Source organism: Hevea brasiliensis, chromosome 7 (assembly GCF_030052815.1).
Source record: "Hevea brasiliensis isolate MT/VB/25A 57/8 chromosome 7, ASM3005281v1, whole genome shotgun sequence".
Lineage (NCBI taxonomy): Eukaryota > Viridiplantae > Streptophyta > Magnoliopsida > Malpighiales > Euphorbiaceae > Hevea > Hevea brasiliensis.
In genome coordinates this window covers 72,651,793-72,668,383 of record NC_079499.1, presented here as the reverse complement: position 1 = coordinate 72,668,383, position 16,591 = coordinate 72,651,793, and the positions used below count along the sequence as shown (strand labels likewise).

The following is a 16,591-nucleotide window of genomic DNA, read 5'->3' as shown; positions in this document are numbered from 1 at the left end:
ATTTTGATCACACTATATTTATAAAATATTATAGAGGTTAGATCATATTACTTATTGTTTATTTGGATGATATAGTAGTGATAGGAGATGAGGAAGAAATTGCAAATCTGAAGCAATACCTAACACAGGAGTTAAAGATTAAGGACTTGCAAAAACTGAGATACTTTCTTGGAATAGAGGTTGCTAGATCAGATAAAGGGATCTTTATTTCTTAGAGGAAGTACATATTGGATCATTTGGAAGAAACATGTGTGCTAGGCTGTAAACCAACAGTCTCCCATTGAGGCAAATCATAGATTGCAAGCTGAAGTTGAAGAGTTAGTGGATTTAGGAAGATATCAGAGATTAGTTAGCAGATTGATCTATCTTTCATACAGTAGACTAGATATAGCCTTTGCGGTAAGTCTGGTAAGTCAATATATGCATGATCCTCGTGAATCTCATTTGGAAGCTGTTTTTTGCATTCTAAGATATCTGAAATCTGCTCTTCTGCTCTTAGGAGAGGACTTCTTTTCTCAAAACATGGACATCTTCAAATAAAGGCCTTTACAGATGCAGATTGTGCTGGATCTCTTGATAATAGAAGGTCAACAATGGGTTATTGTACTTTTGTTGGTGGTAACTTGGTCAATTGGAAAAGTAAGAAATAAAGTGTGACTGCTAGAGGCAGAATATATAGCTATGGCTCAAGGTGTCTGTGAATTGTTGTGATTACGAAAGTTAATGGAAGAACTAAAACTATCAGAAACAAATAGTTTATACTTGTTTCATGATAACAAAGCTGCTATTAATATTGTCCGTAATCAAGTACAGCATGGCCGAACCAAATATATAGAAATTGACCGACACTTCATAAAGGAGAAAATTATAGATGGATCGTTAGTGTTTTTCATGTGACTTCTAAAGATTCGTTAGCCGATTTGTTCACCAAGGGACTCAGAAGCAAAATATTTCATTCTTTAGTTTGCAAGTTTGGCATGTGTAATATACATGAACCAACTTGAGGTGGAGTGTTGGAATCTAAATCCCTGCATTAAAGGGATTATTATTTCTTTCTTCTTATGCATATCTTGTTTACTATTTGTATTAGTTTTCATTAAATTAAGTTTCCTTGTAAAGTTAGAAATATTGTATATAAATATACATATGTACAAAATTATTGATACATAAGAATATGTAGATTTTTCTCTCCAATCTGTTGTTTCAAATCAACAAGTACAAGGACATTAGATACATTGGATACAAAAAGCATAGTAGGATGCAGACAAATGATGATAACTCAAAATTATAAATAGGATGAGGGTTACGAGATGATTAAATACGTTTGCGAAGGGCAATTGGAGGTATAGTTGCTTATGTTGAGGGCATGACCGGAGTATATGATGATGGAATTGGATGAGAGTCATTAGGAAGTGCTTCTGTACTTGTATCATGTAAAGGAACATTATTGGTGTTAACAAGATGACATGAGTAGACTCGGAGTGGTGGACGAATTGGGGGTTGACTGGAGGTGGAAAAGTAGGAACTGGCAGAGCTTTAGGGATAAGATTTTTGTTTGTTGTGTGAGGAAAAATAAGAAGATGCTTCAAAGACGGTTACATCTGCTAAAACAGAAGTATGAAGATATCGAAGGTTGGTTAGGAGATTAATTTATCTCTCACACACTAGAGTAGACATAGCTTATGCAGTAAGTCTAGTGAGTCAATGTATGCATGATTCTCAAGCATCTTGCTTAGAAGCTATTTTTTGCATATTGAGGTATCTAAAATCTGCTCCTGGAAAATATATATATTTTTTTTCAAAGCATGGCCATTTCTAGATAAAAGTCTTTGCAGATGCAGATTGGGCTGAATCTCTTGATGATAGGATGTCTACATCAGGTTATTGCACCTTGTTGGTGGTAACCTAATTACTTGAAGAAGGAAAAAAATAAAATGTGACTGCTCGATCAAAAGTAGAAGTAGAATATAGGGCCATGGCGCAAGGCATATGTGAGCTATTGTAGTTGTGGAAGTTGATGGAGGAGTTGATGTTGTCAGAGACTAATAGTTTATGTTTATTTTGTGACAACAAAGCTGCTATTAATATTGTCCACAATCTAGTACAACATGATAGGACCAAGCACATAGAAATTGATCGGCACTTCATAAAGGAGAAGATTATAGATGGTTCATTGACTATGACTTACGTGACTTTAAAGGAGTCGTGGGCTGATGTATTTATAAAGGGTCTAAGTAGCAAAGTATTCCACACTTTATTTTGCAAGTTGAGCATGTGTGATATCCATGAACCAACTTGAGGGGAGTGTTGGAATCCTTTGATTTTAGGAATGCAGTTTATTAGACATTAATTGTATTTTACTACTATAATTAGCATCGTATTTAGGTTTGAGTCTTTGTACATAAATAAGAGCCTTGTATATCATTTTTTATCATCAAGAAATACACAAAAAATTCTCTTAAATATCAATATCTTTCATCAATAGGCTCACAAGCCGGTGCGTGGGCTTGCATCAGAAAGAAAAGGAGCTGTGTTGGACCACGCGCTGGCTACTCCAGCAGCGTTTATTCGGAGACAAGGATCGCCAGTGATTGGTGCTTGATTTTGGGGTGGTAGATGTGACAAAAAGGGTTGATATATGATATGGGTAGTAAAAGGGTCTTTCTTGGGTCTATTTTTTAGACTTGAAACTAGGTTACTTTTTGAAGAACATAAGAAGAAAAGAATTCAGTGAAGGGACTCAAACCCAGGCTTTGATAAAATGTAGAAAAAGAAGAATGGGAATAAAAATGCTTAATTATTTCCTCAAGCATATTGGGAGTATAAATACATGTTAGAAAAACTAAAACTGGAGATATTATGCATACAGCTGCACTAATTGGGCACAATCAAATCTTCCTAATCTAGTCCATAATTACAGGTATATCTTTACATTAAGAATTGGCTAGGCTTGTGCATACATATGAAACTCACGTAGGGAAATTTAAATGTCTTCATCTATTTCAAGGACTTAAAACGATGCTCTCTGGTAATTCTAGACATTAATTGCTAAGCTAAGGCTAAAGTGCAGCTTATATTCTAACTTGTACTTATGTAATGGTAAACATGCTACCTATTTAGGATTCACCATGTATAAATTCTCATAATGGGTCATCTTTTACTCTAGAACTTCAGGAGAACTTTGTAAAGAGTAAAATCATTCCCTACTGTATTGAACTGAGTTTTTTTTGTTCTATGCAATGCAGGTGATAGCCTTGCGACCTTAAGAGCAGAGTTCAAAAGCCAAAGAAAACAAGTTCGAAGCTTGAGGAAAAAGTCACTCTGGTCCAGAAGTTTGGAAGAGGTAGCTGAAAACTGCTGCTGGATGTTGCCTTTCATTGCGGACGTCAAATTATGACAATAATGATTCAGTTTACAATTTATAACTCTTCTTTCTGATCTCTGGAAACATAATCTCTCACTTCCTATTTATATGTGTGTTCATTTATTATACGTCTCTTTTAAAATGTTACATCTCACTGCGTTTATTACTTAAGAAGATATCATTGATTACTTAGCAAGTTAGTTATAAATAAATATAAATTCTTTATTTGATACAGTTGGGAATTATGGATAAGCAAATTGTTTTTTTGGATTATAGGTAATGGGGAAGCTTGTAGATATTGTCCACTTTTTACTTTTGGAGATTCATAACATCTTTGGTAGTGAAGGTACGTATTTTGTTTGTCTTAAATACCTATTTGGTAAATTACTTAAAAGCCTTTGAGGTTTGCCATATGAAAATAAAAATGTAAAATTTGGAGGCACTTACAACAATTCAGAAATTCAAGTGTATATAAATCTCAAATTTTATGACTAAAGTGGGGTGCAATTTAAAATTCTTAAGAACTAAAGTGTATTACTAAAATTTTTTGAGTAGTTTATCTAGGACTAAAGGGTAAAATCTTTAGTCTACTTTAGGGATTGAAATAATTAATTTTTTATTAGTAGGACAATATTGTAAGTGTAGTGGCTTACGAACAAGTAAATCCCAATTTTCCAATTGTAAACATACATATAAGAGCATTAAACTATGTCGCATGTCGAACAAAAGCAAGAGTAGTAATTTATAAGCAATGTTCCATCACTTTTTTGTGGGACCTTTTTGATAGAAATAAACCACAAAAATCTGATCTATATTAATGTATGGATGGAGATAGCTTTGGAGAGGAAAGAAAGGTAGAATCAAGTATCACACACACTCATTCGGTTTTTTTTAATCAAAATTTCTATTTCTACATTATTAATCTTGTATAGACTAACTTGATTGAATAGTTGTTGAGTTCTCGGGTTACGGATCTCGTCACAGGATGATGCACTAGAAAATTTTCTTCTAAGGTTGAAGCCTTTCCTTTGTTGCGATTGCGTCCTCGCCTTGAAGAGCCTATGAAGAATGAACATAGGAGCTTGTTGGAGGGATACTCTAAACTTGAAGATTTGTCGTAGAGATAGCCTCAAATCTTGAATTGATTAGAAATAATTATGCTTGTTTTATTAATTTAACTAGCCCTCTTTATATAGTAGAGGTGTACTGAACATAATGGAATCCTATTATAAATAGAAGTCCTAATCCAATAAGGTTTATAACTAAAGAAGAAAATAAGCAATTACTGCCGTAAAAATAATCAAGGAAATAACAGTCGCTACCACTGCAATCCTTTAGCTGTGCATTCCCCACCGTTTGTAGCTCTTCCCCATGAATGCATCCACAACATTACTCTCTTCTTGGAGAAAGAGCTTGTCCTGAAGCTTGACAGTAGGATAAGCAATTCAAAACTATTCCATTGGCTCCCATGTGTCATCGATATTTGGCATACCATCCCAACAAACCAAAATCTATGAAGAACCCCTATTGAGCCTTGCTCAAAGAACCTTAGCAAGGACTAGAACCACTCGACCTTCCTCAATAGGCAGTAAAGGAGAAGGCATCGCAAGAGGCTCACCTTAAAAATGTTTTATTAACGTCACGTGGAAAATTTCATGAGATTTGCTAAAAGGGGAAGTTTTAACTAAGACGTGACTTCTCCAATTCGGTGTGACAAGGGCAAATTGGCGTCGCTGCTGGCAAACAATGGAAAGGCATCGGTAGGGAGAGAGGTGCAGCCATATGACGATGAGCTGGGGGACTCCTGACCATAAACAACTTTGAATGGAGTAGTTTTCAGGGTCGAATGGAAGGAAATGTTATAGTAGTACTTTGCCCATGGTAACTAGTCAACCCAACTTTTGGGTTTATCGCCAACAAGACTGCATAAGTACATTTCAATGGTGTGATTCATTACTATGGTTTGTCTGTTTGATTGCTGGCGGTAGGCGGAGGAAAATGCCAACTTAGTACAATAAAGATGAAAGAACTCCTTCCAAAAATGACTGGTGAACACGTTGCGATCACTGACAATAGATTCGGGTAATCTATGTAATTTGAAAATATTAGCAAAGAAGAAGAGATAAAGGAATGAAATGTGCATATTTTCAACATCTATCTGCAACTACAAATAACTTTGTTTTGCAATTGACTTTTGGTAACCCATCAATGAAATCCATTGAAATGTCAGCCCAAACTTATGATGGTAGTGCTAGCGGTTGAAGGAGGCCAGTTGGGTGTAAATTTTTAGTTTTATTACGATGACATACTTGGCATGCTTCAACAAATACCCGAATTGATGCTTTTATCCTTTGCCAATAGAAATCACTATGGGCATGTTGGGGAGTCTTTTGTGCACCCTCATGAGTCCCCATATTGAATAGCAACCAGAATCATAGGAATCATGGGGGAACTAGACAACAAATAAACCTTGTTGCAAAAGAAAAATAAGTCCATTTTGCACTGCCTAATTTGTCCCATAATCCCCTGCAAGAATGCAATTCTAGAGTGTAGATAAAGCCTCATTGGTGCCAATTTCTTCCGTACACAACATCAAATAACCCTGCTATTGATTGAGAGAAGGCCAACAGTGTATCGGTGTCTTTGTCACGGCATGAGAGAGCATCCGCCACCTTGTTTGGTTGCCCTGTCTTATATTCCACTTGAAAATCATACCCCAATAATTTACTAATCCAACATTTTTGGAAAGGTTGAGTGACATGTTGCAACAAATGCCAAAGGTACGATGATCAATGCGAATGGTGAGGCGACAATCCATCAAATACGGTTGCCAATTATTGATGGCTAGGACAACTCCATGAGTTCCTTTTTGTATGTAGATTTGGCTAAAGTTTGAGATGACAGAACCTTACTAAAGTAGTGATAGGCTTATTAGCCTGAGATAAGATTGCCTCAATGGCCTCAATTACTTGACAGGAAACATTAACTTCAATGGTGAATGATTTTGAGAAATCTAAAAGCTATAAGATAGGAGCAGAGGTGATAGCTTATTGCAACTGAGTGAAAGCATCCTAGGCCAAGTGATCCATGTAAAGCAACGTAGCCTTTTTTTAAAGCAAATTAGTGAGGGAGTGTGCAATAAGCCTAAAATTACAAATGAATTTGCGATAATAGCCCATTAAACTCAAAAATCCGCAAACAACTCTAGTAGATTTTGGAATGGGCTAGCGTAGCACGCTAATGATTTTAGATGGATCCATAATAACACCAGAGGCCAAAATGATATGGCTCAAATAGTCAATGGAGGTGCGGCCAAAGGAACATTTCTTCTTGTTAGCTGAGAATTGGTGCTGTTGTAAGACTTCGAGGGCAATTTGCAAATGTGAGAGATGGTCAATCCAAAGAAAGACTATAAATTAGAATATCATCAAAGAAGACCAATATAAATCGGCGAAGAAATGAATGAAAGTTGTTATTCATGGTGGATTGAAGGTGGTCGAAGCATTGGTGAGCCCAAATGGCATGACCAAAAATTCGTAGTGGCCACTGTAAGGAAAGTTGTCTTGTGTATGTCTAGCTTTGAGACTCGAATATGATGATAGCCCAATGTTAAGTCAATTTTGGGGAAATATGTAGCACCATAAAGCTCATCAAACAATTCTTGTATAAGTAGAAAGGGGTATTTGTCTGATATGGTAGCTTTGTTGAGAACTCGATAATCCACACAATCTCTAGCTTCCATCCTTTTTTTGGACAAGAAGAATAGGGCTAGAGGAGGGACTATTTTTGGTTTCAATGATCCCGACTGCAAGCATTTTGAAAACCACTCTCTTGATTTAGTCCTTCTGATGTTGGCCATATTTGTAAGGTCTAGTGTTTAGTGGGCTAGTATTTGGGCATAGGGTAATTTTGTGTTTAGATGGCCTGGAGGGAGGTAAGGTGAGAGTTTCTTGGAAAGTAGGGAAAATTTGTCTAACAGAGCATTAAAGTTCACGTTATTGGTGGGAAGATAACGCAGATGGGGTAGGAGCATCTGGGGTTGAGCACTACCAAAGAACAACACAAAAATCAACATCAGAAGTTTTGAAAATGGTATGTAAAGAAGCAGGAGTGTATTGGATGGATGGATGATGGACTAGTGAGAGTAATCTGTTGATCTTGATAAGTGAAGGACATAGAGAGTTTTTGCAAATTCAACTTAAATCTCTCCTAATGAAGCTAAGCATGACACACCCAGCACCACATCAATCCCTAACAATGGAAACACATAACAATCGGGGAGAATAGTCATTCTTAAGTGAATGGGAAACACCTTGCAACAGCCCGAGGAGGATAGTAAAAAATGGAGTGGGCATTGAAGAAAGGTGCAATTTGGCCACCAAAGTAGTAGAAATGAAGCAGTGACGAGCACCACTGTCAATCGTAAGCAAAATAGGGGTACCATGAATTGTGCTGTTAGAAATCCGAATCAAATCCCTGCATTATAGGGATAGCCATTTTTTTTTTCTTTTGTTGTGCATAGTGTTTCCTATTCCTATGAGTTTCCTAATGTTTTCAGGTTTCTTGTATAGTGAGGATTCTTGTATATAAATAGAGATATATAAAAAGTATTTTAACATAATGAAATATACAAATCTTCCCCCAAAATTGCATGGTCAATATGGTATCAGAGCTAACCAACCCTATTTTGGTGTGATTGCTCTAAATATCAGACTTAGGGTTTTTGAGTCTTTTGCATCAAGCTCCTAAGCATCAGTCTACGGTGGGAGTCGTAGGTCACCACCCACTTCTGGAGTAAGCCTCACCGCTGATTGGTCCTTTCTTGGAAGAAGACCCACCATCTGGCAAAGTGAGTGGCATCACATGCCACTTTAAGTTCTGGCATTTTTCCCATGTGCCGGTGTGTGTGATGTCTTCTGGCCACCTTCTCTCAACTATTTTCTTTTTGGCAACTTTTCTAGTGCCTCACTCCTCTAACCAGCTTGTTTTCATACCCTTACTAGAAGAAGGTGGTGGCTAAGGGAAAAATTGGTGTTATGAGTGATAATCCCTCTTTACAAATTGGTCTTGTGAAACTTGATGGAACGAATTATCTGATATGGTCCAGTTCTTGTCTTTTGTTCATTTAAGCCAAGGGACTATAGGGATATATTATTGGAGACACCCCAAAACCCGAAGCAAATAGCTCAACGTATAGCTAGTGGGAATCAAAGAACTCTCTAATGATGTCTTGGCTTATTAGTTCTATGTAATCTCATGTAGCCCATGGGTATCTGCTGTTTAATAGTGCAACAACCGTTTGTAGTGCAGTGTCCCAAACCTACCATCAAGTGGGGTAATGATGCACAGGTTTATAAATTACGAAATAAGGTTCACAGTACGAAACAAGATGTGATGATAATTGCTCAATACTTTGTTGAATTAAGTGTTTTCTGGTAGGAATTGGATTTCTATCAAGACTTCCGGGCCATATATGCCAGTGATACTGTTAAGTTCCAGAAATCTATGATTTTCTTACTGGGCTAGCAAATTCGAGTCTAGGTACTTCGTAAGGATCCTCTACCCTCCTTAAGGTTATTCTTATAGTCAACAAAAGAAAAGCAGAAAAAGCATTATGGTTAATGCTATGCCCATTGACAAATGAAGGATTGTTGTTGTTACCTCTAAAGAACAGTCACTTAGCTTTGGGATAATTCTTCTTTGATTACACTGGGTTGTTATGACTGTTTTTATACATCAATAATTGCTACAAGTAACTGTTCCCACCAAAACTCATTACTAGCAGCTCATGCCAGCTCACTTAACTACGCTAGGCTTATTCTTTCTAAACCAAGTTCTCTTGTATGTAATATATTCTCTGAAATATTCACCCAAATTTCTCTTTTCTTCTACTAATTCTCTCCCTTATTGGTTGCTAGCTAAGATCATCATTAAATATCTATGTTCTAGCTATAAATTATTTAATCCTAATGATCTCTTTAATAATAGTCAAAATGGAAATAGCGTGAATATAGATTATAGAACAATAAAAAAGAATGTAAATTATACTAGAAGGATTAGATCTTTAGAAGTAAAGGAAGCACTTAAGAGAATGAAAGTGGGTAAAGCCTGTGGACCCGATGAAATACCAATTGAAGTGTGGAAGTATTTGGGAGATATGGGAGTGGCATGGTTAACTAAATTATTTAATAAGATTCTAAACTCAAAGAAAATGCCTGATGAATGGAGGAAGAGTATTTTAGTACCTATTTTTAAAAATAAGGGAGACATACAGAGTTGCTCAAACTATAGGGGAATTAAACTCATGAGCCATACTATGAAGTTGTGGAGAGAGTTGTGGAGCATCGACTACGTCATGATACTTCTATCTCTCTCAATCAATTTAGTTTCATGCCCGGTCGTTCAACTATGGAAGCGATCTTTCTCATTAGAAGCTTGATGGAGAAATATAGAGATGGGAAGAAAGATCTACACATGGTTTTTATTGATTTGGAGAAGGCTTATGATAGTGTTCCAAGAGAGGTCTTATGGAATGTGTTAGAACAAAAGAGGGTATCTATTAGGTACATACAAGTATTGAAAGATATGTATGAAGGAGCAACTACTATTGTGCGCATAGTGGGAGGGGACACGAGATTTTCCGATCTCAATTGGATTACACCAAGGATCAGCCATAAGCCCTTACCTTTTCACATTAGTTTTAGATGAACTGACGAAACATATACAAGAGAGTATTCCTTGGTGCATGATGTTTGCGGATGATATTGTTCTGATAGATGAGACACAAGAAGGAGTCAATAGGAAGCTAGAACTTTGGAGAAGTACTCTAGAGTCAAAGGGTTTTAAGTTAAGTAGAACGAAGACAGAATACATGCATTGCAAGTTCAGTGAAGGCCAAATCGGTGATAGGGAAGGAGTTAGTTTGAATTGAGTGGTACTGTCCCAAAGTAATCACTTTAAATATCTAGGCTCAGTCCTTTAAGTAGATGAGGGATGTGAGGAGGATGTTAGTCATAGGATTAAAGCCGGATGGTTGAAGTGGAGACGTGCCACGGGAGTTTTATGTGATCGTAAGATTCCTAATAAATTAAAAGGAAAATTTTACCGTACAGTCATACGACCGGCTATGTTATATGGTAGTGAGTGTTGGGCACTGAAAGAGTCGTATGCATCTAAGATAAGAGTAGTAGAGATGAGAATGTTAAGGTGGATGAGTGGCCATACTAGACTAGATAAAGTCCGTAATGAAAGTATTAGAGAAAAGGTAGGAGTGGTGCCAATTGAAGATAAGTTGAGAGAAGGGAGATTGAGGTGGTTTGGTCATGTGAAGCGTAGACATACGGAGGCTCCAGTTAGACAAGTAGAGCACATTAGGTTAGAGGATAGAAAGAAAAAAAAAGGGTAGACCTAAATTGACTTGGAGGAGAGTAGTACAATATGACTTAGAAGCATTACACATTTCTGAGGATTTAACCCAAAATCGTTCAGAGTGAAAAAAGCGAATCCATATAGCCGATCCCAAATTTTCGGGATAAAGGCTTAGTTGAGTTGAGTTGAGTTGATATCTAAACATGATAGATTTAATATCTTTATTTGATATATTTGTGCTTATTATGTAGTTGTGTGTAATAGTTTTACTTGTATCTACCAATATATAGTTATTTTATGAACCTTGCAAATTTTTCAAAAAAATTTGCACAGCGCCAGTCCGTTACTATTATTTTACGGTCGTTATAGGCTTGTTTTCACTACCTACAGCCGTGACTGCAACCGTGATTTGAAATCATGTTAAGATAAAATAGGGATTTCAATTTTAATACTGATCATGATAATATTATATCTACAAATAAAAAAGATACAAAGAATCACATGCAAAGCATATGACAAAGAATTACTAAAATGTTTGTTGAGCCCTGAAGTGGCGTCCAAACCTTACTCATCTAATGAAAATACAATAGTAGGAAGAAAATAGTGTTATCTCAAGTTATGAAGATTAATGTCTTCTTTAAATATTGACGTGCCATCCTTTACCTTGGTTCTCTTCACTGCTTGATGGTCACTGTTGGAATTGATTAGATTTTATTTTAATTTATAGGATATACGTATGAGAAAATCATGTGATTGATTAGCTTAATTAGTTCTTATATGAAGGAGTGATTTAAGGAATGCCATATATCTTCTATCTTCCATTATAAATATTGACTCTTATGTATTATGCTAAGTACAAGTAAATGAAAATGTAATCCTTTGAGGTTCATTCCAGTTCTCTCCCTTTATCTTTCTTTTCTTCATTATTTGTAAAAACTCAACATGGTATCAAAGCCTACAGAAAATTCTAGGGTTTCTGCTTTCTTATTGTTCTCTTTCTTCATAAAGTAATGAGTCTTAGTCCCAAATGCTATTTTCTTTCTTCAGAGTTTGAGTTCGAAATTTATGGGTTTTAGTCCCAAGCTTTTCATCTTCCTCTTCTTCTCTTTCTTCATGATTTGAGAGTCTAGGGTTGAAGTCCCTATCCTTCTCCTTCATTAGAGCCTAGGGTTTGAGTCTCGGCTATTTTTCTCTGAAATTCTCATTTTTCTTCATTTAGCCCAGGGTTTGAGTCCCAAAGCTATTTTTCTCCAAATTCTCATTCTTGATGATTGTTCAGTAACTTAAGCAAAAATCTCATCAAGGGGGAGTGTTGGAATTGATGAGATTTTACTTTAATTTATGGGATATATTTATGAGAAAATCATGTGATTGATTAGCTTAATTAGTGCTTGTAGGAAGGAGTGATTTAAGAAATGCCATATATGTTTTATCTTCCATTATAAATATGAACTCATATATTATGTCAAGTACAAGTAAATGAAATTATAATCTTTTGAGGTTCATTCCAATTCTCTCCCTTTCTCTCCCTTTTCTTATTTCTTTCTAAAAACTCAACATTCACTAACTAAATAGTTCCATATTTATCTACTTGTATCCAACAGATGCTAATGGTCCAATAAAAGTATCTAAGAACAATCACCAGAGATTGGGACCTGCTGGCCTTTCTTTGCATTATGCAAATATAATTATGCAAATCGATACCCTTGTGAGTGTTTCATCTTTATTAACTAGTTTATATTTCATTTTGGATTTATCTTATTTCTTCATTTTTTCCGAAATTTAATATTTATGTATTTTTAGCTACTAAATGATGTTGGTTGTTATAATGCATCATGCGACATTTACATGTAGGAAGGGAGTTTGTAAGTTCCCTAATGTTGCGTTTGGACGAAGAAATATGAAATGTTATTTTTGAATTTGATAATGTGTAGTTTTTCTTTAATTGTTTATAGCCATGAATTTATGCTAGGCTCATAAATGTGGAGTGTGGATTTGAAATTTTTTTATGAAAAGGTGGTTTCTGAAATCTATTTGAAAAGGTTTGGAATTGCATCCATAAATTAAATATTTTTCTTGAATTTAAAGAAGTAAACAATATGTTAATTTTCATTCAATAATTTACCACACTAAAATCATGTCCAAATCCCTTTGTTTCAAATCGTGTCATCTAGACATAGCATACATGTAAATTAAAGAGGAGTTTTTAAAGGTGGATAACAAAAATCTACAAGAAGTAGGGGAATTGTTTTGCACTAGTAATTTCCACAGCTAGAACTATTTTGAACTATATCTTCTATTATTGTTGAAACTTGAAATATTCACTATAGACCTAAAATGATACTTTTCTTTTTGTTGTTTGAACTTGCATAGTAGTTTGTAAATCTAGAAATTTGTAACCTTGAATTCTTTATTTCATAATTCATTAATGCGCATTTGATAATGATTTTTGATCCTTTATAGATGCATATTCTTGCACATTTGCATATATCTGTGTATGCTAGTTCCTATTTTTGAATGTTGGTTGAATATATAAATTAGCCTTTGAACTGTTTGGGAAAGGCCCAATGCACTTAGTGTGGTATAGGAAGATCCAAATTCTATTTAAGAATTTTGTTGATTTAACTTTCGTTGTAAATTAGGAAGACTAAATTTCTATTATTTAGGCATATTAGGTTTACTATTTTCCTAGTTAGGATTGATTTTATTTTCCTAGTTTGTTTTGATTTTGTATTCCTATTTTGTTTCAATTAGTGCTAGTGGCACACTATGAATACCTGTCTAGGTATTTTATTATATGGCTTATTATTATGATTGTTATTGAGAATTAATAAAATTTTTAAGAATTAGTTTCTCTAGAGAATTTTTTTTTTTTATCTTCCTTTGACTCCTAGGAATTTCTTTCTCTAAATTTTTGGTTTCTTCTTATTCTGCATTGAATATAAGAGCAAGAAAAATTCAATCCTTTTTTTTTTTTTTCTTTCTGTTGAAGATTTTGATTTAGTTTACTATTTTGAAAAAATTCCCTAGAAAAATGAAATAGAGGGTCTTTATGAAATAAAAGCAAAGTTATCTCACCTTCCCTCGCCAATTACACTGTCTTCTATCTAGGCTACTGCAAAGCTTCTATAGTTTAACTGGTTGGCTCTTGGCGAACCCAACTATGAAACTCTTGCCACCTGAGGTGAACCAAAGCTCGAGATTCATTTGAGTCAAACTTCGACTTCATAAAATCTCCTTGTTTTGCAACAACCGATCCTTCCCAAAGCGTCGTCGGCCACCATACAACCTTTTATCGCCATAAAAAATGCTTTCTGATGCTCTGTTGAAGAAGATCCATTTGGGTCTTACAGGCATTGAATCACGGGTCTCCCATGTGCATTCTTCTAGGTTGTGGTAATTCCATGGGACTTTAACCATTGGTATATCTCTGTTCCTTAACCTTCTTATCTGCATATGTACAATCCGAGCTGGCTGCTCTACATACGAAAGATCTTCTGAAATCTCCATGCCAGGTTCATTTATTACTTTATTCGGATCCGATACAAACTTTCGTAATATAGAAACATGGAAAACTTGATGAGTTCTCTCCATCATTGGTGGCAAGTCTAGCTTGTAAGATGCATTTCCAACCTTATGTACTATTTCATATGGTCCTATGTATCTTGGAACCAACTTATCCTTTTTTCCAAATCGGATCACACCTTTTATAGGAGACACCTTCAGAAATACCATATCACTTTCTTGAAACACCACTTCCTTTCTGTGAAGATTTGCATAACTCTTTTGTCTGCTTGTTGTTTTCCTTAACCTTACTTTGATCAAAGACATCACCTTATTAGTGATCTCTACTTACTCAATGCCTGCCAGAGCGCTCTCTCTAACTTCTTCCCAACATTTTGGATTTTACATTTTCTCCCATATAGAACTTCATACAGTGCTATTTTGATACTAGAGTGATAGTTGTGATAGTTGTTGTTGTATGCAAACTCAACTAGAGGAAGATATTTCTTTTGTGATCCTCCAAATTCAAATGCACACATCCTTAGCATATCTTCTAGAGTTTATATGATTCTTTCTGACTGTCCATTTATTAGTGGATGAGAAGCTATACTAAAATTCAATTTGGTACTGATCTCATTCTAGAGACTACCAAAACCTAGAAGTAAATTGTGGTTCCCTATTTGATACTGTTTAACTAGAGCTCCATGCAATCTATCTCTTTAATATACACCTGAGCCAACTTATTCACAGAATAATTAGCTCTTCTAGGGAGAAATGAGCAGTCTTTGTCAATTTATCCACCACTACCCATATAAAGTCATATCTGTCGGAGGCTACTGATAACCCCAGAACAAAATCTATGGTCACATTCTCCCGTTTTCAATTTGGAATAGAGAGTGGGTTAAGCATCCCAATTGGTTTGTGATGTTTCAGCTTTACTCTCTGACACACTTCACATGTAGACACAAACTGAGCTATCTCTTTCTTCATAGAAGGCCACAAACACATCTTTTTCAAATCCTGATACATTTTGGTGGTTTCGATATGTACATTGTATATAGCATTATGAGCTTCGCTCATAATGTCTTCTTTGACTTCGATATCATCTGACAAACGCAACCTAGTACCATACCTCAGAATCCCTTTATTATCAAACCTGAATTCACTGGTTTTACCCTTTTGTACTGCTTCAGTTATCTTCACCAACTATGGGTCTTCATGTTGTTTCTCTACCATTTGTCTCAAATATACTGTTGTCACTTTCATGTGTGCTATCCAAGTTCCTTTGGCTGATAATTCTAATTGCAACTCTTCACTCAACGACTGGTCAAATTCCTTCAAAAGTGGTTGTCTTCACACTGAAACGTGAGCTAAATTGCCAAATGATTTTTGGCTAAGGGTATCTGCAACAATATTTACCTTCCCCAAATGATATTGGATGGTGCAATCATAATTACTAAGTAGTTTTACCCACCTTTTCTACCTCAGATTTAACTTCTAGTTAAAAATGTATTGAAGACACTTATAGTCTATGAAAATTTCACACTTTGCCCCATAAAGATAGTCTCCACATCTTAAGGGCAAAGACTATAGCCGTCATTTCTAAATCATGAGTGGGATAGTTCGCTATATGCTTCTTCAGTTCGTAGTACACTCTTAAATCTTCATTGCCCGAAGGCAAAGCTAATACTGGTGAGGTCACAAAGCTCTCCTTTAACTTCTGAAAACTTGCTTCACACTGTTCTGTCCATTTAAACTTTCTGTTTTGTTTAGTTACCCTAGTCATTGGAGCAGCTATCTTGGAGAAATCTTACATAAATCTTCTGTAATAGCTAGCCAAACCTAGGAAGTTCTTGATTTTTGACACTTTAGATGGCCTTGGCCAATCCACTATTGCTTTAACTTTCTTGAGGTCCACTTCAATACTATTCTCTGACACCACATGCCCCATGAAAGATATACTCTTCAATTAGAATTCACACTTGAAAAACTTTGTAAGCAACTAATTCTCCCTCATAGTCTGGAGAACCACTCTTAGATGTTGTACGCGCTCCTCTGGACTTCTGGAATACACTAAGATTTCATCAATAAAGATGATGACAAAGTGAACTAGAAAAGGTTTGAATAGCTTGTTCATGAGATCCATTAATGCAGCTGGGGCGTTAGTTAACTCAAACGGTATCACAAGAAACTCATAATATCTATACCTGGTCCAGAAAGTGGTTTTCGGGATGTCTGTCTCTTTGATTCTCAACTGATGATATCTAGACTATAAATCTTAGAGAAATAATTAGTTTTTGCTAGCTAATCAGACAAATCATTAATACAGGGCAACGGGTACTTGTTCTTCGTGGT

At 35.6% G+C, this 16,591-nt stretch overlaps 1 protein-coding gene across 4 annotated transcripts in view; it reads left to right on the top strand.

Moving 5' to 3' along the window:
* LOC110656947 (protein PSK SIMULATOR 1) overlaps window positions 1–16,591 on the top strand; it is a 66,085-nt gene that overhangs the window by 15,940 nt on the left and 33,554 nt on the right. For all 4 annotated transcript variants that reach the window (XM_021813953.2, XM_021813955.2, XM_021813956.2 and 1 more), the window contains 3 exons: window positions 3,246–3,343; window positions 3,641–3,710; window positions 12,337–12,440. In XM_021813953.2, coding sequence (XP_021669645.2) covers window positions 3,246–3,343; window positions 3,641–3,710; window positions 12,337–12,440 — 272 coding nt within the window. The remainder of the gene's footprint in view (window positions 1–3,245; window positions 3,344–3,640; window positions 3,711–12,336; window positions 12,441–16,591) is intronic.